Raw genomic sequence first — 27026 nt, forward strand, 5'->3', positions numbered from 1 at the left:
GGATGCTTGAAAATGTGAACTGCATCCAGACAGTTTGAATTCCACCTCAAGTTTCCTTGGATAGTCAGGAGACAAGTGCCACACATCCCCAAAGAGTGATTCAAGGCACTGGGCAGAATTCCCTGGAGCTGAAAGGGGAAGGACTGGTGCTTTCTAGCTGGATGTAGAACTGTTGACCATGTGATGCTGAATGGTCAGTTTTCCTTTATTTTGCTTAAGAGCACATTGTGCTTGTGCCTTCTGGTATCACCACTGTAAGTATTGCCAAAATAACTAATTGTGAGGTAAGGTGTGCGTGTCAAAATGGATGTCTGAGACCTATGCAAAATAGGTTCTGTACCTGAGGAAGCACCAAAGAGCCAATCTTCTGGGAATTTCAGAATCTCTTCTGAATGAAAAGGGGTAAACTCCGTATGCTGTGCCAGCTGCTGTGTGTCCATTTGCTCCAAACAGCAGTTTAGCAGTAAGAGTGCAAAGTCTGCCTGGAGGCTGTTACGTTCTCTACAGCAAATGACAAGTCATGGTTTTAGCAGCTTGTATAAAACATTGCAAGGAGTTTATCCCATCCTCTGTATGGAATATTGGAATGAAGAAGGCTTTTGGATGCTCTGTCTCTAAACCAATTGCTATGCCCAAGAATTAATAAAATCCATATTGAAGTGACAGCTGGTGGACAGAGCTGGCTTCTTCCTGCATCACTCGTCTCTCTAGTGGCTCATGTTCTGGGCTCAATGCACATTTATCCTTTTATTGTGGCATTTATTGATTTCTATTTATTTATTTATTAAATATATGTTTCCTTAAGAATCACAATTGCACTGTTCAAAACCTGAGCTTGGTCATATCAGCACTAGCTATTAACATAGTTATTTCCTTTTGCTCTTTAATTACTGACCTTCCAAAGGCATCCAGTGAATGAAATAAAAATGTAGATAAGGGAGAATATATTTTCTCAAAACTTCACATGGCATCATGAACCAGTTTCCAGTTTCTGTACTACTTTGGCTGTTTCCTCTCTTGACAATGTATGTGAGCTCTTTTTCTTAATCCATGACTTTGTGCATTTGCCCCCCTCCCTAATTTATATGTATATTTCTCAAGCTGACATAAACTTTAGACTGACTCAGGAGAATGTTGGAAAGTGTGTGTCACAAAGGCAGGGATTCAAATGAACTTCAGAGCAGAAATTCATTTGCTTATTTATTTATGCTGGTTTTATATGGTAAGTGGCAAGAAGAGATAAAGACCATTCTTTTCAAGGGAGAGAACATTAGCTGTTGTTTTCCATGGAAGTGGGGTTCAGTCATTGTCTCTGTCAGTCTAGTAAGTGATTTCTGTTTTGACACATAAAGAAAAGAAAGACCAAGACTGCCTTTGTTTTCTGGAACCCTGTAAGCTGGGTCATCCAGGTAATTACAGCTTTACTTAAGAAACAGAGTGTGAGAGAGAAAAATTCTGCTGCTGCTTGTAAGCACAAAGAAAAGACACTTGAGGGAATTAAATTGCATGATGATTTTTGTAAGGCGCCTGAATCATTTTGCATTCCACCTCTAAAGCAGAAAATGATGAGTTTAATATCATATTGTAGGATGTAACTGGTAAGTGTCTCCGAAGGCACCTATGGCATCCAGAGGTATTTGAACCTGGTTATTCATTATTTTCTGCTTAAAGGCTGAAGCAAATATGACTATGAGACTTTGAGCCACCTCTAAATTTATTCCCATTCTTACTTGTAGGTTCTACTGCAATAGAAGCCCTAATAGGGGTGAGCTTGGCTGTGTAGACACCAACAGATACCCCTGGGGTATAACAGCAGATAGCATTGGGTTAAGTGTGTTTGTATGTGCTCATATAAATGCACACATACAATTATTTACTTCATTCTCCTATTAACGTTCTCCCTATCTCAACAAGAAACAATTTCACAAGGTCATCTCTCTGCTGATTTTTCTGAAATTGCCATCAGTAGGTGACATTATATATTTAATAAAATGTTAATTCTGTGATCCTACCTAAATTGCAGGAGATCAGTAATTATGTCAAAATCTTCCGGGGAACCTCAACTGAAATATGAAACTTTATTCCCTAGCTCAAATTTGTAGTGTGGCAGTGGGTGAAACATTTCTACATGTAAAGTACCTATGAATATGTATGACTCTAAAGAGAGAGAAGAAATACCATTATTGTTCAGGAACATATCATAATTCTTGTGAAGCTTGTGTGCAAACAAATTGTCTGCTACTTGGTCTGCTAGTTGAGGCACAAAGGTAGAAAACTTTGTGTTTAATGTCCCAGTGACTGGGCTGTTATTGTCCATTTTGAGGCCACAATATCTTTGTGTCTGAGAATAAAGAGATTTTTTCATTAGGAACTCATGTGTTACATTAACAATGCACTGAATCATTTTGTTCTGTAATGGAGAATGCTCAACATGTTTCCCTTTGATAAAGTAATGAATCTGAGGAGGAGAAATGTGAAACACTGAAATGCTGTTTTGCTCACACACAGCAGTGTCTGGGTGTAGTACATCTAGCTGGCAATTACTCTAGCAGCGTTTAGCAACTTACTGAATAGGATGGACAATTGCAAATTTGGACTATACTTAGTGTGCAGGAATATGTGAAATAAAGGGGTTTATATGTTCAGTAGGAGGTTAAGGAACAAAGACCAGGGGAAAAAAAGTTGAATAGTAATTGTGGGATGACTTAAGAAATTACTTTTTAAATATGTTGAAATGAGTGGCTGGATAAATGTTTTTAAACACTTGTCTGGGTGATGAGCAATCTGCTGAATGTCATGGTCTCCAAATAAGAGATCTGGAAGTTTAATCTCTAGGTGAAGGTGATTTCTGTGAAGGATACTGATCCCTCACAAATAACCATTGTAACCAGATTATTTGAAAATTGTTTTGATGATCAAAAAAGACCTTCAAAGAAATTTTAGCACCCCAGGAGACTTTCTAATATTCTCTGGGGCAATTTTTTTTTTATCAGCAATTTTTTTGAGTGAGAATCCTAGGGGAGTTTACAAAATACTCTAGTGATGCTGTGTTAGACTGGATAACTTGATAACTGAATCTTAAAATGAGGATCCAGTCACCCATGTTCTGCAGGATAATTTCTTACTGGATAGCCTATGGAAGGTTATTTTCGTAATCTGTGCCTCTGCATCTCTCTTTGTAGCCACCTTCTTTTGGAAACAACTTGAACTCTATAGATGAATAAGTATACTATGACCCACCACAAATCATACAGTATATACCAGCACTTTTATTTGTGTAAAGACACAGGTGATAGTAGTCTATTGTTAGATATCTCACTGTGCTTCTTGATTACTTTATCTTGGTATGTTCCTATAAAGAATTTTGTCTAGTTGTTCTAAAATAAGTATGACTTAGGTCACTGACTTCTGTGTGAAGGACATTCATGCTTTACAAATACCCAGTTTAACTAGATTATCTGCTCACTTCATCAAATCACTGTTTTGAGACTCTACAACATGTTCTGTTTTATGGTGATGTGCCAGTGTGCATCTGATCTCATCAAATTCTGTTTGTGATGGGGAAATTATCTTATGAAAAATAGTATTACTCAATCTTGGGTTTAATTTCTGTATGCTTGGAGAGGAAGAAAATCCTATGTGGTGTTTCATCCTGTCAGTGCTAATCTTTCTCCTCAGTGCTATATCTCCAAATAGCAGATGTGTGCTTTATTGCAGTGTTGGTCCTCTATAGCACAGCATAATGTTTTGGCAGGAGCAAACAATTTATTGTATTAGAGTCAAACACAATCAAATGTTCCTTTTCCTATGAAGCATGGTCAGATATTGATATTGCATTAGCTAACATTTTAACATAGCAGAGGCTTAATACGGTACAATATTACTCTCTCTAGGCTGTTTAATTAAACTAAACAGTCTCTGTGTATTGTACATTGGTTTTCTGCCAAGGGAAAGTAAATCTGTATCATATTAGTTTCACATACCAAATTATGTTCTCCCCCCATCAGAGACTCTAGAAGAGCTGACACTGCTGTCACATGAACTGCATAATGCAATCTGCCTTCATATTGCATTGGACTGTCCCATAGCTCAGTACTCTCCAGTAGCCTGAGCAAGCTCTTTGTGTGGGTGAGACTTGTGACTGCAGAGTTTCATGCTATATTTCACTGGCCAGGGTCCCTAGCTGCCAGGGGATACAGGGATAAGCATCATAAGCCATTTCCTGCCAAAGGAGCTCTTCTCCATCCCCCTGTTGGGGCAGGGAGATCTGAACTCTGGTCGCCAGCATGGCTCTTGCTGGCCATATGGTGGCCAGGTGACAGGGGTGGGTTTGTCACTGTCTAGTGACATCATTTCTTCAGGTCCAGAGGTTGCAACAGTTTGAGGAAACTGGTCAACCCAGTAGCATCTGCTCTGGTATCACTCTTTAGTGCTGGATGATGCCATCTCACTGCTGCCAATGGCACTGTACATAGTGTTAAAGGTGAACATTGACTCTGAGAAGGGTATGGGGAGAGCAGGCACTTCTGTGGTAATGGGTCCTGCTGTTTTAAAGCAAGAGTTGATGCAGAATCACATAGGGATCTACAAGCAGAGAGACATTCAAGGCACTTGCTTTTGGGAGTTGTTCTCTTGAATTATAACTACAAAACAGAGTAAGACCAAAACGTTTGCAGTATTTCTCCTTATAAGCAGAAATATACTGCACAGGAAATACTGAAGTCTTTACACAATTTTGAGCCTGTCTTACCTGGCAGAAGGCTACCTCTGCATATTGTGATGCAGAACTCTGCAGAGATGGCAAAGCTCTGCCCAAACAATCGTGCTCTAGAAATGGAAGGTGCATATATTTATCAGTGGCACTAAGCCCTGTATCACAGTGAATAATAATGCTTTGGCTCTACCTGTCCTGTGAAAAATGTTGCAACTTTCTCAAAAAAAGGTAAAAAAATGTCTGTCATGTCTCTGTGTTGTATTTCACATGCACCCACAGCGAGGCATGAATGGTTGAATGCATCACAGTGTCTTTGGCATGGCTCTCTGGTGCTGGCACCATGGTTAGGTTCAAGAATGGCAGTATTGGATTTATGAGAGGCTTCACCTATATAACAGTTATGACTTATCTCATGCTGAATGTTTTGTTGTTGTTTTCTCTCAACAGAAGATTAACCTGGAGTTCTATATTGACATCCATGCCCACTCCACCATGATGAATGGCTTCATGTATGGCAACATCTTTGAAGATGAGGAAAGATTTCAGCGACAAGCTGTTTTTCCCAAGCTACTCTGTCAGAATGCTGAAGACTTCTCTTATGTAAGCAATACTTCTGTGAATTAATTTTTCCTAATCTTTTTTCATGATAAAACTCTAGCTTTATTGGATTGTGTGAATTTTATTTCAGTAGAAGGTTGCTTTAAAATTTTGATATTATTAGCTACCATCTTCCCTCTTATATTTACCTTATCCAGAAGGAGTAAGTTGTGATCTTATGCATGTCATTAAGCACATGAACAAAAGCAGACTGTTCATCTTCCATATTATAATCTTTGGTTCTGAAGTATTGGAACACTTTGTTTTTTGTCACAAGGTCTTTTGTTCAAGTGGATCAGCTTTATTCTTCCATTGTTTATATTATTTTGTCATATTTTTTACTTGTACACTCTAAATAATAATAAAATAGCAAATGAAAGTAAAAATAATAAGCTTGAAAGAAAATGTTAGATAATCTCCTGTTGAAAGTTGTGGCAAAGGCAATTTATGCTTTTGAAATTCTTTGATATTACCATGGAAAACTGTTCTGCATGAAAATCTACAATTGCTCGATGCATATCTTGTAACTTGGAAGGAAGTATGTGTAGGTATCTCTGGATATTGGAAATAAATGGCAAACTCCTCTAAATTAGTTGAAAAGGGTCATATGTTTTCAGAGCAAGTTTCAAATAGAGTAGAATTCTCCCTAGTACACATTGGTTGCAGTAACTTTGCAGATGTCAGTACATTTAAGACTCTGGTCTAGTGCATTGCAACTTCATGTCCAAGTATGACATCTTGGCCCTTTCCACAGCCTCTTTTGTGCATCAGTTTTCCTTGAAAGCTGTGCAAGTAGAGCACAAAATGGCAAAGACTGCCTTCAACAGCTTATTTGCTTCTGGCCCACTTGGCACACCTGTGGAGCTGTTAGCTAAGCTCCTTCTACACTGCAATCCTTTGCTCTGTTTCAGTCTGTGCACTGCAGCTTTGCTTAAGTGGACTGTCTTTTGCATGAGATGCTTAGTGTTCCATTTTGCTTTGACTGGAATAACGAATATTCAGACACATATCTGAGCCAGGCCATGAGCTGTGAAGAGGGAAAGCAGTGGGTGATATTTTGCAGCTATATAATGGGAACAATCCCCAATAAAAATTGTTTTGGAATCCTGTACCAACCAAAACAGAGCAGAAAAACCTGCTGTTTGGGCCCTGATTTAATGTCTGTTATGTTCTTAACTCTCTTTGTTACCCAGCACATGTTTTCTCAGTCTCTGACATACAACTGTAGCTTATACTTCATCCTTTTGGTACTGAGGGATAAACATGGACCTCCTGTCAAAGTCAGGGACATCTGGGGCATGGTGCCTGCCTCCTCTGCAGTGCCACCCCAGCCAACTTGTGGCAGAGGTGGTGGGAGAAGGAGGATGGGGGCCCACACCATTCCATATATTTAGCTCTAGAGAAACAAAATCTAAAAACAGATACAAAAGCAGACAAGTCTGCGAGTAAAACAAACTGTTAATGAAAAAAAAGGCCATTTTCCTCATGGCAAGAATGCTAGCCTAAAGCTTTCTCATCAATATGCAGGAGAATTTTTTTTGTTTTGTGTTTGTGCATCTTGCACTGTGGAGTTTGAAAGGGAAGTGAATGTAGAAATGGAGATATGTTACTGTTTTCTTGACAGATCTGTTCCAGCAAAAGGAAAGAAGGCCCTGAAACCTCCAAATTCCAGTTCTATTCTATGGTAGCTCTTTTTTATGTAAAAGTGGGAAGAAGTCTGGACCAGTCTTTGACTTTTCCTACAAATTTTTGGAATTTGGGGGACTACTGCAGTGTGAACATTTCTGCAGTCAACCACTGCAAGGGCTTCTCAGAAAAGTGTTCGGAGTGCAAAAGACCAAATCCATCTTAAATGAAGAGGGACAGCAGTTGCATCTATTTCCAGCTGTTTGGAGCCTGAGGAGAGGGAGTTGGGTTCAAGGAACAGTCTGTTCTTGTCTGGGGAGACCTCAGTGATTGAGTTTCTTATCTGCTCCTCATAGTTTCAAAACCACATTACAGATAAAGAGCATTCACAGATCATAGCAATGAAAACCTGCAATTGATAGGAGTTGAGAAATTTTGTGCTCAAGTGTGGGATTTCTCTCTGCTACTGTGAGAGATTAAGTGTTCCTCTTAGCACAAGCCTTGGTTGACAAAGGGAAAATCTTTGAGAAAATGATGTAGGAAATGGAAGCCAATAGCTAAATAAACAGTGCAGTCTCTCCCCTTTGACTCTTGATCTTCTTCCTGTAGGAACTGGCAGTCAGATATATATGCTGGCATCCAGTGCACCAGAGTTCATCCTAGGTGCTACTGGCACTTGGTACATTCAACTTCCAGCTGACATCCTACTGGTCTCTTGAGACTGGAAACTGTTCCCCTGCCATCCATCCAGGCCATACTTCCTGGAGCAGCTGAGTGTACAGAAGTCTTGGAAAAGGAGACAGCCAGAAAGTGTCTGGCGTGTATCACTGCTGTCTCCAAGTAGAAAAGTCTGTTTTCTTGTTTCCAGCTCCAGCCATGTGGGTTATGTGACTGGTTGGAAATACCAGGTGAAGAGAGGAAAGGAATCCAGAGCTTCCTGCATATAAAATGTGGGGGGAAATATGCTGAAGACTAAAAATAGTGTATGTAAATATGCCCTAGTGCCTGTTCAAAGGGAAGGGGGGAAGTGCATCGTTAATATTACCAGGCTGGTGTTTGAAAGTGTGGGAATGGACCACTGTTGTTACTAATTAATTTTCCAAAGCTTCAGGAGGTCTCATTTACATTGTATGCTGCTGCGGCCATTTGTTGGGATTATAATACTTCAACAGCAGCACTTCAAGTGAAAACTGGCGGCTGCATGAAGTGTTGTCCATAATTGACTAGCTCCATGTCTTCACACAGCACAGAGACAATGTTCCATTATGTTATCCATTGACAGTATCATTGAAAAGATTACTCTCCTTAAAGCATCTGTCAACCTTGATTGATTTACAAGGGACAAAGAACTGAAAAGGTTTGAAGTGCGGGTACAATTTTTGCCACCGTTTAGCATACATAATGGTTCTCCTTTGATGTCAAAAGCTCATCTTCTATTAATAATGCAGAGGGCTTTTGAATGCAGGCTACTTGTATGGAGTTCCACACTAATAACCTACTTGCTGTGAAATGGGATTCACTTTGGAGAAGCAGTCATTTGGGTTTTACATGTTCGGAATGAATCCCAACTCAAAGGGATTTCTTTCAGTGCTCTGCATGATTGCAGCTGAGCCCGGCACGGGTTTGGGAAAGCAGGCAAATCCTAGCCTGCTCCTCCAACTGAGAATCTGGCAGAAATCACGCAGCCAGATGCAAAGGAGCATGAACAACAAGCCTAAGATGATGCGATCAAATGCCTTGTGCCGTTTTGTCTGGCAACCTTCTATTAATATACTTTAGAGTGCATTTCATGCCTGGGCTGCTTTCTTCACTTGTCATTTCCAATAGGCCTTTTTATTTAAATGACAGCATCCAAGGGAGATTGGTGATTAGGGTAGGGGATGGATAGGGAATTTGCACCCACATGCTTGTTGTAGAACCAAATGAGAGTCACCCAATGTCTCTGTACCCTATCTGTTGGGCAAAACACTTGACCTCGCAGCACTCTGGAAGGCTGACTGTGGCTTGCAGGCATAAGTTGTGAAAGGGACCAGAAATTCCTCATTTGTACATGACTTCAGAAACAGGGGCCTGCCTTTGGTTTAGCTGTCAGCATGTGAAGAGGAAAGTGAAAGAAGGGCTAGGAAGTTTTGCTCCCAAATAAATACAAGAGATATTCTGGGGCAGCTGCCTGGGCAAAAGGGACAAAAATCTGTAAGGAAAACATTTTATATTTTCAAGGTTTAAGAAGGATATTTTTAAACATTCTGGAATAAATATAATCTGTATGAAAGCTCTAACAGTGAGAGCTGACAAGCTCTTTTGAAAGGCTGACTCATTGGGTTTTAGGAGCAGCTGTTGACACCACGTCTGAGTGCATTACACATCAGCCACGGCTAGGAGTAGTTGCAGTATTTGGAGGGGTGTTCTTCATTTGACCTTTCTTCTTCTAGAGAGTGGATTAGTCATAACGACCAGACACAAGCACTTGAGCATTTGAAGAACCTGCTAGTTGTAGGGGTGGCTAGTTTTGACCTCTGTGACAGTATGAGAAGAGACCATCTGTTCTCTCTGGTTCATTTAAAAGAAACAAGGGCAGACATTCTTGGATGGCTTTATCACTTTGTAAAGATTGCTTTTCTTTGCAGTTAAAGGAAAAAGATTGGCCAGAGGTACTTGGCCTGATCTTGTTGGGATTTTTTTCCCTTTGGACTCCAGACTGGTGGCACTTGAGATACCTTTGAGTTTTCATTTCATTTTCCTGTATTCAACTTCCCAGCAGAGCACCTTCCTTAGAAATACTGTTTGTCCTTTGTGTGCTGTGGTTAGCCAAAGAACCTGATAAAAACTTCGGGTCCCATTACATTGGGCACTGGGTAACAACCCCAAAAGCTTCCATTCATGCTGGAAAAGATATAGAGAGCAGATGGGAAGGGATTTTCTTGAAGAAATGGGAGAATAAAACTTGGATCTCCAAAGTGCCTGTCTGGTTTCTTTGCCAGAAATTCCCTGTGCTTTACACCAGGCTCACACTCAATAGTGACATCTCTGGACAGCAACCCACCTAGCTTCCTATAGAAAAACATGCTGTTAACCTCAGTGCCATAATGCAGTGACCTAAAGCATATTTTAGAGGTGATCGTTGTCTCAGCAATACGAGGAAATTCAGATACGGAATGATTTGCCCTGGTACTTTTTGTTGCAGGGGTTTTTTTTCAGTTGGCTGTTTTGGCGTTTTTTAGTCTGGATACCTAACACTGAGCAACCAAATCGCTATATATTTTATACTTCTTTCCCTTTATCCACATACTCTGGGTCTGTTATTTCCACAGCATCCCACCTCATCCAGGCTTTTGTAGGGAAGATGTGCTCATTCCAGTAAACCTCCTCCCATGTGCCCATAGCAGCCTCACTGGGCAGTTATCATTTACCCTGGGTGGACATCTCTCACTTAGTCTTGTGATCCCTATTCCTAACCCCAGTGTGTTTCATGCCATGTCTGAAGGAAGTGCTGGTACAAGTGCCTGAGGGAGCAATATCAACTCATGAACATTGAATGTTCAAATCCCGGTAATCTGTTTCTAAATAAAAAAGAACAAGCTTGTGTTGGATATGTCTGGAAAGGGGAAGCAGTGAGAAAGTTACTCAGGCCTAGAATTCATCCTGAAGTAAAATCTATATTCCCTTGCACCACCATCTCCTAAGTGCCTCTCTGTTGTTTTGGCAAGAAAAACAATACTCTTGTTCCAAAAAGGCAAAAGCTGCTGTGTTCAGGTAGGTTTTGTTAACATTATGCAAGCTTAACAGATCTACTCAGAAATCTCTTAAAACCTGAGCACAACAAATGATCCTACCTCCTTTTTTGTTGTCTCATACCAAGGCATATCCAGGAAGACAAATACGGCTATTATATGCTTTAGCACTCCTCTGGGATGCATTTCTGCATGCTGCTTCTTGGCCGTGTTGCTCCATAAGTTCATTTATTTATTTATTTATCCTGAAGGCTGGGTAAGGGGAGAGAGGAAACATGTTTCTGGTGGCACAGGGAACAGATTGCACAGCCCGTGCTTCTAAGTGTTACAGGCTTTGATCTCACAAGAACTCTGCCCTCTGGAGAGTCTCAGTGAAATGAAACTGCTCCATTACGTGGTGCTGCACAAGTCCAGTTCTCTCTGTATACACAGGGTTGAACTAATCTGTATTGCAAAGAAAAGGGTGGGGGGAGTGTTTGAGCAGATGGATTTTCTTTCAGTACTATCTTGCCTTGTTGTTTGTGCATATAGGAGTTGACAGTCCCTTCTCTATCCCCACACAGGTAGAAATTTAGAATATCCGCAGAAGAAACAAGTTTTCATAGCAATTTTATGGTGTACTTTCAAATACCATCATTACTCTTACCTAATGTCAGCATGCTGGGAGCAGGTGACAGCCTCCCAGAGCAACACAAATGAAAGGAGCTCCTTCACATTCACAGGCACACTGCCTCTCCTGCAGAGCACTGTGAATTCCCTTGGCTGGGCCAAACTGTGCTGTGACGGAGGGGTAGAAATCTGGTTAAGAACTGGACACCCAACCCTCTCCCAGTATATCTTTCTGGGTAATACCTCTTTAACGACATGATATTTAACATATGCAGAACACAACTCTGGTTCAGAGAACTACTCTGGAGCAGTGAAAGAGCCTAGAAGGAGTTTGAGCAATGGGCTGTATTAGGTTGCCCTGGGACCAGCATACAACATGCTGTCCCTCCTTAGGAAGGTTGCAATCTCCTGATTTAGGCCTACAAGTGAGCAGAACATCTCTTTGCCACAGAGGAAACCACTTTTTCTTCAGACTATTCAAAGCAACTGTGTGTGTGATGGTTGTATTTTCCTTTCTGCTTCTCATTGTCCTAAGTTTCTGTCATTTGTATAAATGATTATGAAAGCACTCCTGGGAGACTGCACACGCGCTCATAAAACTATTGTAAAGAGAAGCATTGCAGACTCTTGCTAGAGGCTATTTTATTGTATATTTTGAGGAAACGTCTCGTTTTCTACTGACAAATAGAGAAACTGAAAACTCCAGAGACTCAAGTTATTTTCTAAATGGTGTGATTATTCTGTAGAGCTTAGACTAACAAATGCCAGCTTTGGCATCTTTGGGGAAGATGTCTCTCAGAAGCAGAGGTTGCTACTAGTAAAAAAAAAACAGGAGGGGAAAGCAGACCTTTTCTTCATTATTACCCTGAAGCATTTTCAGGTCCCCTATTTGTGTATATCAGTGGCCACAGCCTGGGTCTTTAAAGGGAGATGAGTTCCAGACTGATGCTCTGGTTTATAGGTGATGGGTTTGTGCATAGGTTAATGTTTGAGTAGGTGACATTGTCACATGGGGCTAAGTGCATTTCTGGTGACCGGGAGATGCAAGACTCACTGAAGGATGTTTTGGGATACAGTACACTGTGTGTGTGTGTGTGTGTGTTTTCAGGATGGCAGAATCTAATGGCAAGAGGAACTCTAACTGAGGTTTGCTGTTTTGATTTGGATTCCAGTTGTGTCAGCTGCTGTGGTAAAGCCACAGAACTCACTACACACCTTCAGTGCTGTAGCACTTGGAGAGGTGAGAGCTGTGAGTACAACCAGTTTCAGTGCATGTGAGGATGAATTTTGGGGAATGTAAAATCCAGGGCAAATCCCTGCACTGGTGCTGCCAGTGTAACTGCTAAGAGGTGCAAAGAGAGGCAGCAGGGTGAGGAGAACTGTCCTGGAGCTGTACGACAGAGCTCGGATACTAATGAACAGTAAAAAGTGCAGCTATTGGATTTCTTGCAGGTGAACAGCTGAAACCCTGAAGCATGAAACCCAGCTACATTTCTAACTACAGAGTTTCTAAAAAAAAAAAAAGAGAACTCATTTGGTAGTTTTGGTCTTGAGGCATTAACTGAGAGCTTATAAAGCTCCCTCCTTCCAACCTCTCTGCTAATGACCATGCAAATATGTGTTTTTATCAGCAAACTTAAGCAGGCATGACTGAAAGACACTTGGGAGGGATGGGGAGGGGTAAGATCTGGCGTTTCTTCACTGCACATTAAAGGGATAATGAAGCCCTTCAGGGAGCAGATGTGTATGTGGTGACAATGTACCTTTAAACTGTTATTTCTCTGAGGACAATTGCACTTTTAAGCCTGAGAATGTGGTACTAGGCAGGCTCTGTTCATGGCACTCCTACAATGTGACGCTGCTTTACACTGAGCAGGAGCAAGAAGGCTAAAAGGCAGGTAGTAGAATTGTAAAAATCCCTTAGGATTTTAGGCCACTTGTCTCTTGAAAAGAGAGGTCCCTTCAGGCTTTCTCACATTCTTGGAACAGGTCAAACTGTTTCAGATCTCCTCCACGACTTTTCTCAGATTTCTGAGAATCAAATTCTAGATCAGAGAATATTTCCCAATTAAACTCAAACTTTGTTGCCCACCTCAGTGTTTCCTACCAGGCACTGAATTTATGAAACAAAATGCTGTCAACTGCAGTCATCTGTGAGAGTGAGTGAGCCCTATTCACAGGAATACCTGTCCAATCTGGCGGTTCCTAAGGGATCTGGAAAAACATCAAGCAATGGGATTCTTCTTTGCAATGATCCTGAACTTTTCGAAACCTCCTCTTCCTAATTTGCAGTAGTCACAATTGATTTGGAGATGAAATAAGTTTTCCTCCTGTACATCAGAAACATGCAAAGCTGCAAGGTGAGATGAATCCTGGAGTAATTTTGAGCTCTGTTCCCATTTCATCACATCTCTGCACCCAGAATCTTTCCTCTTTGCCTGTTACCTCCTTCAGATCAGCTGTCTGCTTTGGGGGGTTTCTTTCTTTCCTTTTTTTCCCTTTTTCTTTCCTTTTATTTTCTATCGTTTCATATTTTCTTCTTTTTTTTTCCCAATAATTCCATCTACATTTTATATGTTTGTTTGTTAAATAATTTGGAAGAAGGCTGTGTGATAGCAGCCTCCCAAATGCCATGATTTCCAAGGCTCCAGACCCAGCTGGCATGGAGTTGATAGTCTATCACAAAAAACCACTAACACATATGCTTTCCAGTCTATTAAAAGAGCTAATGGAGCTGGTGAAAGGTGGGTGTGATGAGGGAGTTAAGTTGGCTTTTGAAGTGAGAAGTTTCCTCAGTGCTTCCAGAGAAGGAGATAAGTTTTGCTTGTAAGACAGCTTGATGGGTTACCAGCTGCAAGAAAAGCAAGGTCAAAGCAGTGATTGCTGGACACATCATGGCAGGAATTAGCTCTGTCCTAATGAGGAAAGTGAGCTGCCAGTTGCACCCCTCTTATAGCTCCCTGTGGAGAGACAAACAGAAGAGTCACAGTTTGTAATATTGCTATTTGCAATATTCTGTAGCAAAGATTCCAAAGCCAGTGCATTTCTGTGCTCTCTTTCTAACTTTTGCAGAGTTCAATAAAGCATTCTAGAAAATGAGAGTGAGTGAGTTATAGCTGATACTGTAAAACTCTTCAGCAAGATGGATTTGACATTGTCTGGGCTTCAGTCCATTTCCCAATGGCACGTCTATTCTTCCTTGATGACAAGTATGTCATTCCTTTTTTCTAGAGCACTAACTACTAACTTTTTTATTATCGCTTTTTTTGCTACACTGGGGCAGTGAGTTGAGGGCTCATAGAGGTCAGACCTGCTTTGGAAAAAAAGCTTATTCCTCATCTATGAGAGCAGCATCAGAGGATAGCTCTGGTGAGGCTGTGATTGAGTCCTGATTGCACTTGGCTACTGCTGGTGTTGATAGGTGAAGAACATTTGTATGCATAATCCCAGTTTACTCCAGTAGGTAAAGTGTGTATTGCTCAACCATAGAATGAACAAAATGTGAGCAGTTTTTCTGGGTTTGGAGTGGGATTTTTTAGGAATAGCTAGGCTCAATTGTGAAACATAGTTATTGAAATGGCATGGGGTGACCCAGCATTTTTTAATGACATGTTGAAATAGGAAACCATTCTCTACTTATGAATCCTCTTAGTGTTTTTGTCTCTGCTCTTCTCCAGGAAACAATTCCAACATGTTTTTCTGATTTTTGACTATCCAGATGAACATGCTATATCCTTTTGTAAAACACTTCCTAGACATACATCTTCTGTATGTATCAGCAATAGGGAAGTTTCATGCAGATATTCTATGAGGACCAATGATCTTCTGGGAAACATTCATGTGCACACTAGAGCTCAGATTTTTGAAGATATGTACAGTTTTCTGCTTCCTTACATGGGCACATCAACAATCAGTTGTATTGCAGTAGATTGAACAGGTGGTAAAATCTAACCATTGGGTTTCAGGAGCCCCCCAGGCCTTGCTACACCAGAAATTCATCTTCTGCAGTCTGTCAAAGCCTGTGACCAGATTTCTGTTTGGTTGATGATTTTCTAAGTCTTTTCATTTCTTTCTGGGCTGGAGAAACAGCTTAGGGTTGATCATAAAGGATTTGTAGCCCATACTCTGGTTCCCATGCTAGGAACCTGGCAAGGTCTGACTTGCACTGTGATCATACCTTGCTTCTTTTTTCTTAATGTGTTGAGCAATTTCAGAAGATGACAAAGATTCATTCCCCAACAAATTCTGTAGGAGAAAGTTCCTTTGTCCTGCCATCACTGAAAGGTAGAACAGAAGCTCCTACCCATTGGATAGGACATTTCAGCTGGACACAGCCTGCTTGGCATTTCAAACCTTTTTGGCATCTTTTCTTCTGCTGAAAAGTGAATCCAGATTTACTGGGATTTGCCTCCTATTTTCCCTTTTGTGCAACCTGAGGTTTTCTGATGCTGAAGCAAGACAAGACCCTTCTGAAGTCACACTGAAGAGGAAGTCTCACCAGCTGAAGCTCCCGCCATGCAGAACCACTCAGATTCCAAGTCTGTCAGGACTACAAAGGGTAGACTTGGGCAAATTCAGTCTCAGATGTTTGAGAAATTTGCTGCTGTCCCTCTTTGCCTTTTGGAGCCACTCTTGTGACAGATTAATACAGGCATGCAGAGGCAATCAGCAACCTGCCTGCCCTTAGTCTGTGAACATGGACTGCTCAGGGCATTCATTTCAGTAGTTGTTAGCAGAAAGATGAAGCAGTGCTGAGAAAGCAAGAGAATCTCTCAGCTATATGGGAGCTGCCTAAGCTGTTGAGCTTGTAAACTAGCTACCAAGGGGCTGAATTCACTGAGGAGAGCCACTGTGTGGTAGAGAGTCCTTACCAAGAGACAAGACTGCCCTGGAGACAGGGTTTCTGGCACACTATGAGATCTGATCAAGGGCCAAGGTTTTTTTCTGCTTTGAAACCACTCCAGAAAGAATTTACATGCAAATATTTTCTTCTTATTGCCCTCCATGCATCTTTAGCTGCTGCAATGTCTGAATAAGGTCCAATTGGTTCAAAAATGTCTTTGCACTGCCTGGCTGTTCACTGTCATTCCCAGTGGGGAAACTGGTCATACAGAAGGTATTCAGCACAGCATGAGGAGGAAGAATGAAATCTGGTAGGAAGACCTGGGGAAACTGCCACTAATGCCTGAGGTGTAGGCAGACAGTCGGCACACCTTGAGGTTCCCAAGTGTGCTTGAAATTCAAGTGTGCTTTTCTGGTGGGTTTCTTCCCATCAGAAAGTAATGGAATCCCTCACCTTTACTTCTCTGCTCTTTTAACACTGGATTGCTTGGCAGCTCCTGATCCTGTAGATAGCTATTTGTTCACTGAATTCTCTCACATCAGCTGGGAAGCAAAGTCCTTCTGTGAGCTTTAATGTATCTGTGTGTTTTAATAATGCATTACTGTTGATTTTATGCAAATATCACTATTTAAGAACTTCAAAGTCTTTGGTGTTCCCCCCACCCTCCAGACCGTACTTCTTGCTGCTGCTGTTGTTGACACTCCCATGCGTTTCAGCCTTGGAGAAATAAATATTTGTTTAGCTGTTTTCCTGCTGTGCCTTCTCAGTGCATTTGCTTAATGATGACTTCAGCTTTGCAAGGGGTTTAGAGAAAATAGATTCTCTCAGAAAAGCAAGAGACTCACTTGTAGACTTCTTTACCTGTGTTCTTGCCCCTCTCTTGCCACCTCCCACACCTTTTCTCCAGATTAGAGTTTGATTAAATAAATGTGCATGCAAAACCCCAAGAAGTGTGGTGAGGAGTCAAAGTTTTGCCTGTTTATTTCTCCACTCCATTTATCTTGACCTGAAACGGTGAGTAGAAGGTTGGACTCAAGCAAGTACATGCTGCCCTTTCTTGTCAATACTTAAATTCTCTTTAACCTGTAATTTTCTTCTTCTTGTCTAAAATACCAAATCACATTCTGGCTTGCAACATTTGATCTAGAGCCAAGCCCAGGATGCTATTTCAAAGCATGTGTGTATATATGTCATGTTCTCTCCACCCTAACCTTCTTGAGTCAAATGAGAGATTATACTTTTTACTCAAGACTTCAAGTTGGTCTGTTCCATCAGATCATTTTCAAAATGAGGACAATGTTAAGCTCCAAGATCTACATTTGTGCACCTAAGTGGAGGTTCAGCTTTTTATTCCTGGAAGTGCAGCAGTGCCTGGCAAAGAAATGAACAGGAGATTTTATTAATACCATTGCCATTTCAAGTAACTTTGCACAGTTGAAACTGAACCTCTTCTATTAAACAAACAAAATACACACACACACACACAAAAATAAAAAAAAAGAGCAACAAACCAACCATGAAACAAAATCAAAAGCCCCAAAGCCCTAACCCCACAAAATAGCATTATTCAAACTCAAACTCTACTTGAATTTGTTTTGTTTATAGGTTTGTTTTGGGGGGGTTGACCATTTACAAAACCTTCTGCAAATTATTTAAACTACTTATGCTTCACTTTTGAAATATAGCAAGTATAATTTGCCAATAACTAGATTCAACTTCTGCCAGAAAGCAAAAATCACTTCAGTGAAGTAACACATCAGACTCTCTCTTCATCTATTTCCAGCTGATAAGGTTTCAGTCTATAGCAGAGATTGTTTTTTATTATGCTTGAGTGCATGACCTGGCACTTGTGCAGCCAAGTTTCATCTGACTACAATCACTTTGGCCCTCAAAGTCATCCTACTGCTTTTTTATTTGCATGATATTCAGAACCTCCTCCATAATGATGATTCATTCCACAGTGTGTCATCAGCAAATTTTGTTGGCATAGTCCTCCTTTACCGTGCCAAAAACTGTGATGAAAATATTATGTAAGATTTATCTCAAGAATCATCTATGAGGAATTCTACTTGCAACCTTCTTCTAGTCTGATTAAAATCACAGGAAATAGGAAAAGCACCTCATGTCCAAACTGTATACCAAAGACATGAGTTATACTCAGCAGATACTTGTACAATTTGTTTTTAAACATAGTTGATGTGATTCCATAATCTTCAGAGATGCTCCGTATCAGTAACTGAGTCTCCTACTCACTGAAATACTTCTGTCCCTATTGTCTTCCCTGAGTCACTTCTCCCACATTTCCCTTGTTTTACCTATGCCAAATACAGCCATAGAATTAGCTCATTCCCCTTGTGAGTGATACTTCTGCACACAAACCCCAGTATCATGTCCTGATACATTCATTGTCTTCTTTGTTTGAGATGGCTCCATCAGTAGCTGATGCCCTCATGCATTAAAAGTTCCACCACTGGCATTTACTTGAACATGAAGCACTATCTACTGAAGTCAATGTGCACTTGACTGAGGAAACAATGCCCAGAGAATGATCATCTTCCTTTATGTTTCTGAAATTTAAATGAAGACAAAGCTTCCCTCCGTTTCAGGGTCTCTGTAGTATTTTGAAGGCTTCTTTTGCAGGAAGGCAGAGAACATTCCCTCTTGTAGACTTCCTAAAATATTTTATACCATATATCAAATTAACAGTTCATTTCTTATGAGTGCTTTACCTCCCTGTCCCATAGGTATTCAGAATATTCTGAGGGCTTCTGTCATGTAAATTGGTGGAATTCTATGATATGTACATAGCAGAATGCATTCTGTGTAAAAATGACCACAAAACTAAATATTATTTTACCACAATGACAACAAGTTGCATTTGGAAACACCTATATATAATGCTAATGAGAAACCCAATTCCATCTTCTTCTAATTAACCTGGAAAACCTTCCTTTTTATAACATGAGAGAGACTTCGAGACATTCAGAATGTTAATAAACCCACAGGTATTTCCATTCTTTATATCTCCTGGTATTCACTATTAATCAAGAATTGGTGCTCATTTCAGTATTAGTCTGATTTTCTCAGTCTAGAGAAGTTTAACATTTTGAACCACTGCATCTAATTTTGTCAATAGAAAAGAAATCTTATTTTCCATGTTTTTGTTAGGAAGTGGACTGTCATAAATATTAACATTGTGTTAGCAAGGAAAGAATCTCACTAAACTTAAGGCTCCATAGGAGGACACTGGATAGCTCAAAGAATTCACCATGGGCGCAATGACTGAACAGTGAGCTATGTTAAGGGTCCTTTATGTTTCACTGGAAACATAAAATTCTTACAGCAGGAGATATTATGACCTTTTATACAACAGATCCAAGTTGGATCTTTTTTTTTTGTGGTGGTCACTAGCTTGTGCTGAGCCCAGATTGGCTCAGTCTAAAGGTTATGAGGTTTGTGAATAGAGTCTGAAAACTGAAATGAAATCAGAATCCATTTTTCTGTCAAGTTGGTAGAAACAAGCTCTGAGACTTCAATGAACCTGAAGATGAGCTGCCCTTAAGTCTCCAGATGTCATGCCTTCAAAGGAGAGCTAAAACTCATTTATGGAAATACTTGGAGCCCTCCCATCCACCCCTCAGATGAATAGTCATAAAGCTATAGGGTTCTTAAAGCCAGATCTTCAGTAATAGCACAAAATACTGCCTTTTATACTGTGCTGCTAATGCTGTAGAATAGTGCAGTATATTTTTCCATCCAGAGAGCAACACCCTGTTAACATTTAAGTTAGTGAAGTGGAAATTTCTGTGACCTAATTTAAGAACTAGTCAAATGTCTTAGGTGAGAAAGTTTCACCAAAACGTAAATGCCACTGTATCTCTGCTTTGATTAAGAGAGTCCAGGTTAAGGGGTAAGGGGGAAATGGTTATGGTACAGGGGAATGATGTAGGGAGAAGGAATCCAATATTCAAGTAATAGTCTAGCTTAACTTTTGAGTATGGGGGTTCTGAAAGATTCACTTTCAACTCATGCATATGACAGGTTTGCTTTGTGTGATCCAAAAGGGGAGGAGAAAAACTGATGTTACTAGTGAACTGAGATTAATTTAGTGAAAGTCTGTAAGGCATTATTTATAGTCTGAGTGCCAGAACTGTGCTTCCATTAATGGTCTCTCCAGGCCATAATCAAAAAATAGTCTAATATAGTGTAAATGAGATTTGGCAATGTGAATTCAACTGCTTTCTATTTCAACAGATTCCTTCCTAACCCTTCCCTTGTTCCACTCCTGACCTCTCTTTACATCTCTTTGCTCTTCCTCCTGCAGACCAGCACATCATTCAACAGAGATGCTGTGAAAGCAGGGACAGGTCGGCGTTTCCTGGGTGGGCTGTTAAATGATACATCCTACTGCTACACTCTGGAAGTCTCATTCTACAGCTACATATTGAGTGGACCTACTTCTGCTGTCCCCTACACAGAAGAAGCATGTATCCTTTTGAAATCCATCTTCCTCTTGCAGCACACACAAACGGGGCACTTAAGGTAAATACTTCTATCTCAATAAGAGTTTGCTGAGATAGGAACACACAAGTGGAAATGTGAGTCTGCTCCTGATGCTTTAATTTCCCTCATATTGATTCTCCATACTGTGGAAATTCAAGAAGAGAAAGACATTAGATCAAATAAGCCATTTCCCTCTTGTAGGAGATTGTCTCACACACTTATTTCAGAAACTAGTCCTGAAGAGCCTGTGATCCATTCCCTTCCACAGTCTTCCATTTTTTTCTTCATTTCTCTCCTTATTCTCTCATTATCCCTCTGTTTATATTATTGTTTTAATAGCAAGTTGAAAGTGCATCTTTGGTACTGAGTTAAAATATCTTCTCTGCCTTTGAACTGCAGCCAAAAGGCTCGCAAGGATTCACTAGGTTCTGCAGCTGCCTCTGGGACAGTTCTTTAATGCCAGCTGACAAAGAAATGGAAAATGAATTTTGAAAACAAAACTGACAAAATAGTTGCCATTTTTGAGTGCTCATATAGAAGCAATGTCTCATTCCTCAAAAAAACACATATCCATCTGGCTATCTCAATGTATCAGTAATTTGTAGAATTTTTCTGACTGGGCTTATGATCTGCTTTTATGTTTTTCTTTTTGTCACCATGCTCAATCAAATAGCCAGTGCCCATACTTCAAGCTTGGGTGTGTTATTTCATTTTGTCATTTTATCTTGGCAGCTTTTGAAATTTCCACAAGTTTAGAAACACTGCAGAGGGTGAAAGATTAGCTGTGATTGCCTATTTACCTCTCCACTGCATTTCGGAAGTTGGGGAAGCTCTAGGGTAGCAAGGGGGACATTTTCATATGAGACATAATTCTTCACCATCCTTGCATATGGGCACACTATGTGGGAATAAGAACGAGAAACAGGGAGCAGGGAAAGTAATTGTTAGTCATTTGGGGGGGTTCTGATTTAAGTTCTCCACTGGAAGTGAAATTTCGGGGAGGGAGAGGGATGAATATATTAAGATGACTTATCAGGCTTGAGCATTTGGAATACAAGCTCTCTTTTTGCCCAGTAAAGTTAACTATTTCCAAGGAACAGCTTCTTGCAACATACACATGTGTAGTATATCTTGAGGCTGAGGGAAAATTGTCATTACTGTTAGGGTTAGGTATTTATTTTCTTACTTTGGTATTTTGGTGTTTCAAGAACCTGTGTCTTAGATTCACCTTTAATTTTCCTCCTCACTTAGTGCCCGTTGTACTGACAACTGCTTATTTATCTTCCTTATTTATCAAGAACAATTTTTACAGTGAGGAGTGGAAAGAGCCCCTATACACATGAGATCATGATTCCCTTGGATGTGTTTTTCTTCATGGCTCGTAGGTCATGCTGGCTTAGTTTCCTTTTCCACAAAGAGTTTTGGTTTGCGCTTCACATTACAGAAGATTCGTGTGTAAGGTCTAACATCTCTGTTTGCTTGGCTTGCTTTGCCTTCTGCAGACAGAGTTGCTACACTCAGTTTATTTGCTGTGACCATCAGCAGCTGGTGCACAGAAAACAGGCCCCAGATCAGAGATCCTTCTTGGAGGTGATGTAGGGAAAAAGCTAAAGCCTTGATTTCTACAGTCAGAGTTGCACCTAGCTGGGAGGAAAAGAAGAAGCTGGTTTTGACTGGCTTGGCAGACAGCAAGCAGGGGAGGCTCTTTGCTCATGGAGTATGCTCCACTGGCATTTTGCCCTGGTAGGTTTTGTTCTTTCCTTTTCAATGAAGGAATTCTATCCAGAGTGCTGCCTATGACAGCTCTTCCTCACATGTGCAGTCTCAGTCAGAGTTGCACCTAGCTGGGAGGAAAAGAAGAAGCTGGTTTTGACTGGCTTGGCAGACAGCAAGCAGGGGAGGCTCTTTGCTCATGGAGTATGCTCCACTGGCATTTTGCCCTGGTAGGTTTTGTTCTTTCCTTTTCAATGAAGGAATTCTATCCAGAGTGCTGCCTATGACAGCTCTTCCTCACATGTGCAGTCTCCCAGTTAGAGAAAGAAATAGAGCTGCTTGGAATAGTCTCTAGACTGATCTGATCCAACACAGGAGTAACCACTGGATTTATGTACATCCTGTCCTGGCAGGGGAGAAGCTTCACATCACCAAAGTGCCTATGACCAAAAGTAAAACAATTGCAGAATGTTCCAATTTAGCTGTAACAGCCCTTCCAAGCTATTTGCAAGCCAGTGATTAATTAATGCTCAGATTTTTTAATGGACCTCGACCAAAGACAGAGGCAGTCAGTTCATATTGGTCTCCAAGGACAGGACTGCTTCTATTAACTATCTAGCTACATGCAGGCAGCGAGTCAAGCAAATAAATGAAGAAAATACAGCGTGCCCAAGAACCGTGAACTGATAGGGCAAGTATTCTGGAAGTCTGCCTTCAAAGATGTATTTCTTAGGACTTTGTTCATCCCACTGTGATGTTACTGGGTTGTGTGGGGTTTGGGTTTGTTTGTCTGTTTTCTTTTCTTTTTAATAGAAACAGGATCAGAGAGGCTAAGATTGTTCAAAGCTTCTAGTGTTGGATTAAGAAGTGCAGACTGAGGTTCAGCCTCGAATTCAGGGGACCCATGGCCTTGAAAAGAGACATGTAATTCTACCTGTCAGCCTCTTTTCTTTACAGCATTTGTGGCAAATAAGATCACAGTACTGCTCTCTTTCATGCCATTATATAAGTGGATTAGATTTGGTGCTGGGTTTTTTACATCTCTTCATGTTCTTCAGGTTTTACATGTTAACTCTATGAGCTATACTTACCTCTATGTGAGAATGTAACAGACATATTTCTACATTGGTTAAGATTATGCATTTTGTTCAGACTCATGTCAATGAACCATACTTTGTAATTTTTGAGACAAGTGGATACTTTATATGCATGAAAATGGGAGACAGACTTTCAGTCTGATAAGTGTTTGAAATCTGACATTGCTAGTGTGAACAGTAACTTTTTTTCAATAAGTAAGAAAATTCTTTTAAAAGGACAGGTAGGTATCATTAGAAGTAGAAATCAGTTCTAAATTCCTCTGGTTATTATGACTGAATGTATTCTAAATTAATTGATTCAGAATTTAGAGGATGACACCTGACATGTTCTGGGAAATCAAATTTGCCCCTGAGGCTGCACTATTTAGATGAAATCCAGGAGGGAAGGATCTTCCATCAGTCTGCACAGGGGGTGTATGTTTGGGGCATATATGGTGGGATAACAGCATCATATAGAGTGTTGACTTTTTGGCCTCTCCTAACATATAGAATTAACACTGTTGCATGAATGTCTCAGGCTTCAATTAGCATGATATCTGTAGTGGTTACTCCTGGAGTGTCTCCTGTATTTCCAAACAAAGCACTGCATCAGGTGCAGCTTCCTGAATGTCCTGTTATACATTCCTGCAGAGGTATGTGTGTGCCTGGTAGGTCTGTGTCTAACTGATATGTACCTGGTGTATGAGAAACATTAGGGATATGTTCTATAAGCCTGGCTCTGCAGAATACCCTACGATAACATGCGGTGTAGATAACAGTGAATGGACTCTGTTTCGAAGGCATAATAAGAGGATTGTAGGCTTGTCGGTTAGTTGCCTGGAAGTGGACAGAGAAATGTTTAAAACCCTTCTCACACATGCACACATTTGGTGGTAACTGATTAAAAAGGCAGCGCAGCAACAGTTAGCTCAGCACCAGGTGAAGAAGCTTTAAAATGAGCTGATATGCTTCCATTAAATTCCATGTTTTACTAGGCATTTACAGGGCTTATGACACAAGGCTTGTAAACTGCTCTGTAACACTCACCACCAGCAGCTCAGCTGCTGAGCTGTCTTGAAACACACTAGCCTTATAGCTGGGCAGGGAACAAAGGATAAAAATGGGGGAGGAAGGATGAATCCCCAGCTGTAGGACTGAGTGCTGCTCTGACAGCACACCCAGAATTGGTTCCCACTACAGCTGTGAGCAGCAGCTGTCACAGCCTGACCTGAGAGCAACCAGTAAAGGGCTCTCACATCAACAGCTTTAAAATGTATTGGGTTCCTTTCTTAGAGTATTTGAACTAGATCCTCGCTGCAAAGCAGGCAGCCCATAACAGAGAATAAAAGATTTTACTCTCCCAAAGTCTAGCCACGAAGCAGAAAGATGGATGTGATGGAGACCTGGCAAGAACTGGTTTGACTGTAGCCTGGTAACTGTAGGGGAGAATAATCATCAAGATGGGTAGGCACCATATTTGTCAGCATGTCCATGGCTTTTGTATGTATTTTAATCTTAATTGCAAGTTTCTTCCAGGTGGGGAAGGCCCTCATTCAAAGATAGGCCTTTAGTCATCTGTGTGTATGGCTTTACTCTTTGAAATCACTTCTGAGTGGAACAGGAGAGGGACTGAGGGTTTGATGGAACAGTTTTCATTTGTTTGGCTTTTTTAAGCACATCACTTCACCTCTTTGATTTAATGGCCTCAATATAGAGAATGAATTTAATGAAACTTCTCTTGTAAAAAACCAAACAAATGAAAAAAACCCTCAAAATATTTTGGAAACCATGGAAGAAGAGCAAAGAAGAGATGTTTCTGGTACTATCTTTTCACATTATAAACAGTTACTAGTAAGATCTTTTCACATTATAAACAGCTGGGAGATTATCTCAGTACTTTAAAACAGTATAGTTGAATCAACTTGCAAGGATATCACTTGGTAGTTTCCATTTCTCTGAATGAGCAGAATTGGAAGCTTGTGTCCCTTAAACAGGATATAGGTGCACTGCTGAAGCCTCTCTTCTGTTTGTGGGCATAAAAATGTATTTATGTGGCTACAGCCACAGAATGAAAGCTTAGATTGACTAAAGCCTCTTCAGATGCCTAACAGGAGCTCTTATCTTGGACCCCTGACACAGGTGGGACCAGTGGGTTAATTCTTATTCTTAACTTCAAGCAGAATATCTGTCTGCTGCTTGACTGGGGACTTGAGAAGTTTAATCCCCTAGAGGAAACAGTCATTTGCTTACATCCAGATTCCTTTTAAAGAGTACTTGGATCTCAGTAAATGCCTGTCCTGGGGAAAAGAAATCTGCATGCAAACTACAATTCCAGTAAAAGCAGCTATAACTTTTAGAGTTTCGTGGACCTGCCAGTCCCCTAGGGCAAATGTACTTGGCTATTTTGAGCTTTTTTACATTTCTTTTTTTGGCAACTGCCTGTCCTGATCCTCCTAGCTCTGTAAGTGATATCCTTACGAGAAGATCCTCATGAGCCAGATTATGGCCTTTGCAGATTCATTCCCACCCAGTAAAGGCAATATTACTAGCAAAAGCCAATGAGGTATGAAAAGCTGTGCTGATAAAACTGAGGGAGCTCTGCAGAGGTTATCCAGTGTGGCTTATGTTTGAACTCGAGTTAGAGTTTGTTGCCAAGATGATTTCATAGCAGATCAGGCACACACTCAGGGAAAGACTTCCAGAGGTCTCCATCTTCATCCTTCTTCTGCTAAGTCCTAGAAACAGGCTCCTTTCTGTGTGTTGCAAAAAGTGGCATTAATCCTTATTCTGCTGATTTTCCTAAGAGTGACCTCCTTGTATATCATCTCTCCAGTATTTGGTTATTTCTTTGTACCATGTTTAGGGCTGTCTTGGATGAAAGGAAACAAAATCCTCTTTCAGCATCCTGGTCTGTGTGAAAGTGTCAAGGTTTACAGCCACAATTTCAAATGCTCTTAATATTACTGGAAGCATAGAGTTAAATTATAGAGTTGTAAAGTTACTTTATAGTGATAATGCTGTCAAGCATCAATATCTCTGCCCCAGGGCACCATGGAAACTCAGTTAATGATATAAGAAGCTGATATTTTTCAGGGTTGCAGCTGTTGGCTCATACCCAGAAGGAATCTGTGTGTTTGTTCATATTGGATATATACAGTAAGACCTGCTCAAAGAAAATTAAGAAACAGTGAAAGTCTGTTTAATGAAGTGCAAGGGAATGAAGGTACAAAGCAGTACATGGTTTTGCAGGATGAACACTTCTTTCCCTCACAGGGTTCAGAACAGTGGACAATGCTGCACAAAAACACTTCTTTACCATAAGAGAGGGTGTTTGTGGGAGAGAGTTTGTATGTAGATTTGTTTATCTAGTTGCCTGTAGGACTGACTGTGTCAATCTATGTAAACACTGTCTGGGAGTATCAGTAAAGAAATGGAAATTAAGGCAAGTTTTTAAAGTCAACATAAGAATATGTATAATTTTTGTAATGGATTTCTTAGGATCTGTATCTCAAAGTGCTTTGATAGCCTCAGATGAAAGATGTTATAAAGGTGCAAAGTGTTAAGATAAAGGCATTTTTTTCTTTTAAAGAAAGAATCTTTTTTTTTTTTTTTTT

General features: G+C 40.5%; 1 protein-coding gene across 1 annotated transcript in view; it reads left to right on the plus strand.

Moving 5' to 3' along the window:
• The window catches only part of LOC103802785 (cytosolic carboxypeptidase 6), a gene marked incomplete at both ends in the record, with an annotated part of 133285 nt that extends 112678 nt beyond the window's left edge, over nt 1-20607 (plus strand). The window contains 2 exons of the mRNA XM_009075307.1: nt 5162-5314; nt 20445-20607. Of these exons, the coding sequence (XP_009073555.1) occupies nt 5162-5314; nt 20445-20607 (316 nt within the window). The remainder of the gene's footprint in view (nt 1-5161; nt 5315-20444) is intronic.
• Nucleotides 20608-27026: the final 6419 nt, after the last annotated feature.

This window comes from Acanthisitta chloris, unplaced genomic scaffold (assembly GCF_000695815.1).
Source record: "Acanthisitta chloris isolate BGI_N310 unplaced genomic scaffold, ASM69581v1 scaffold13665, whole genome shotgun sequence".
NCBI classification, from domain to species: Eukaryota; Metazoa; Chordata; class Aves; order Passeriformes; family Acanthisittidae; genus Acanthisitta; species Acanthisitta chloris.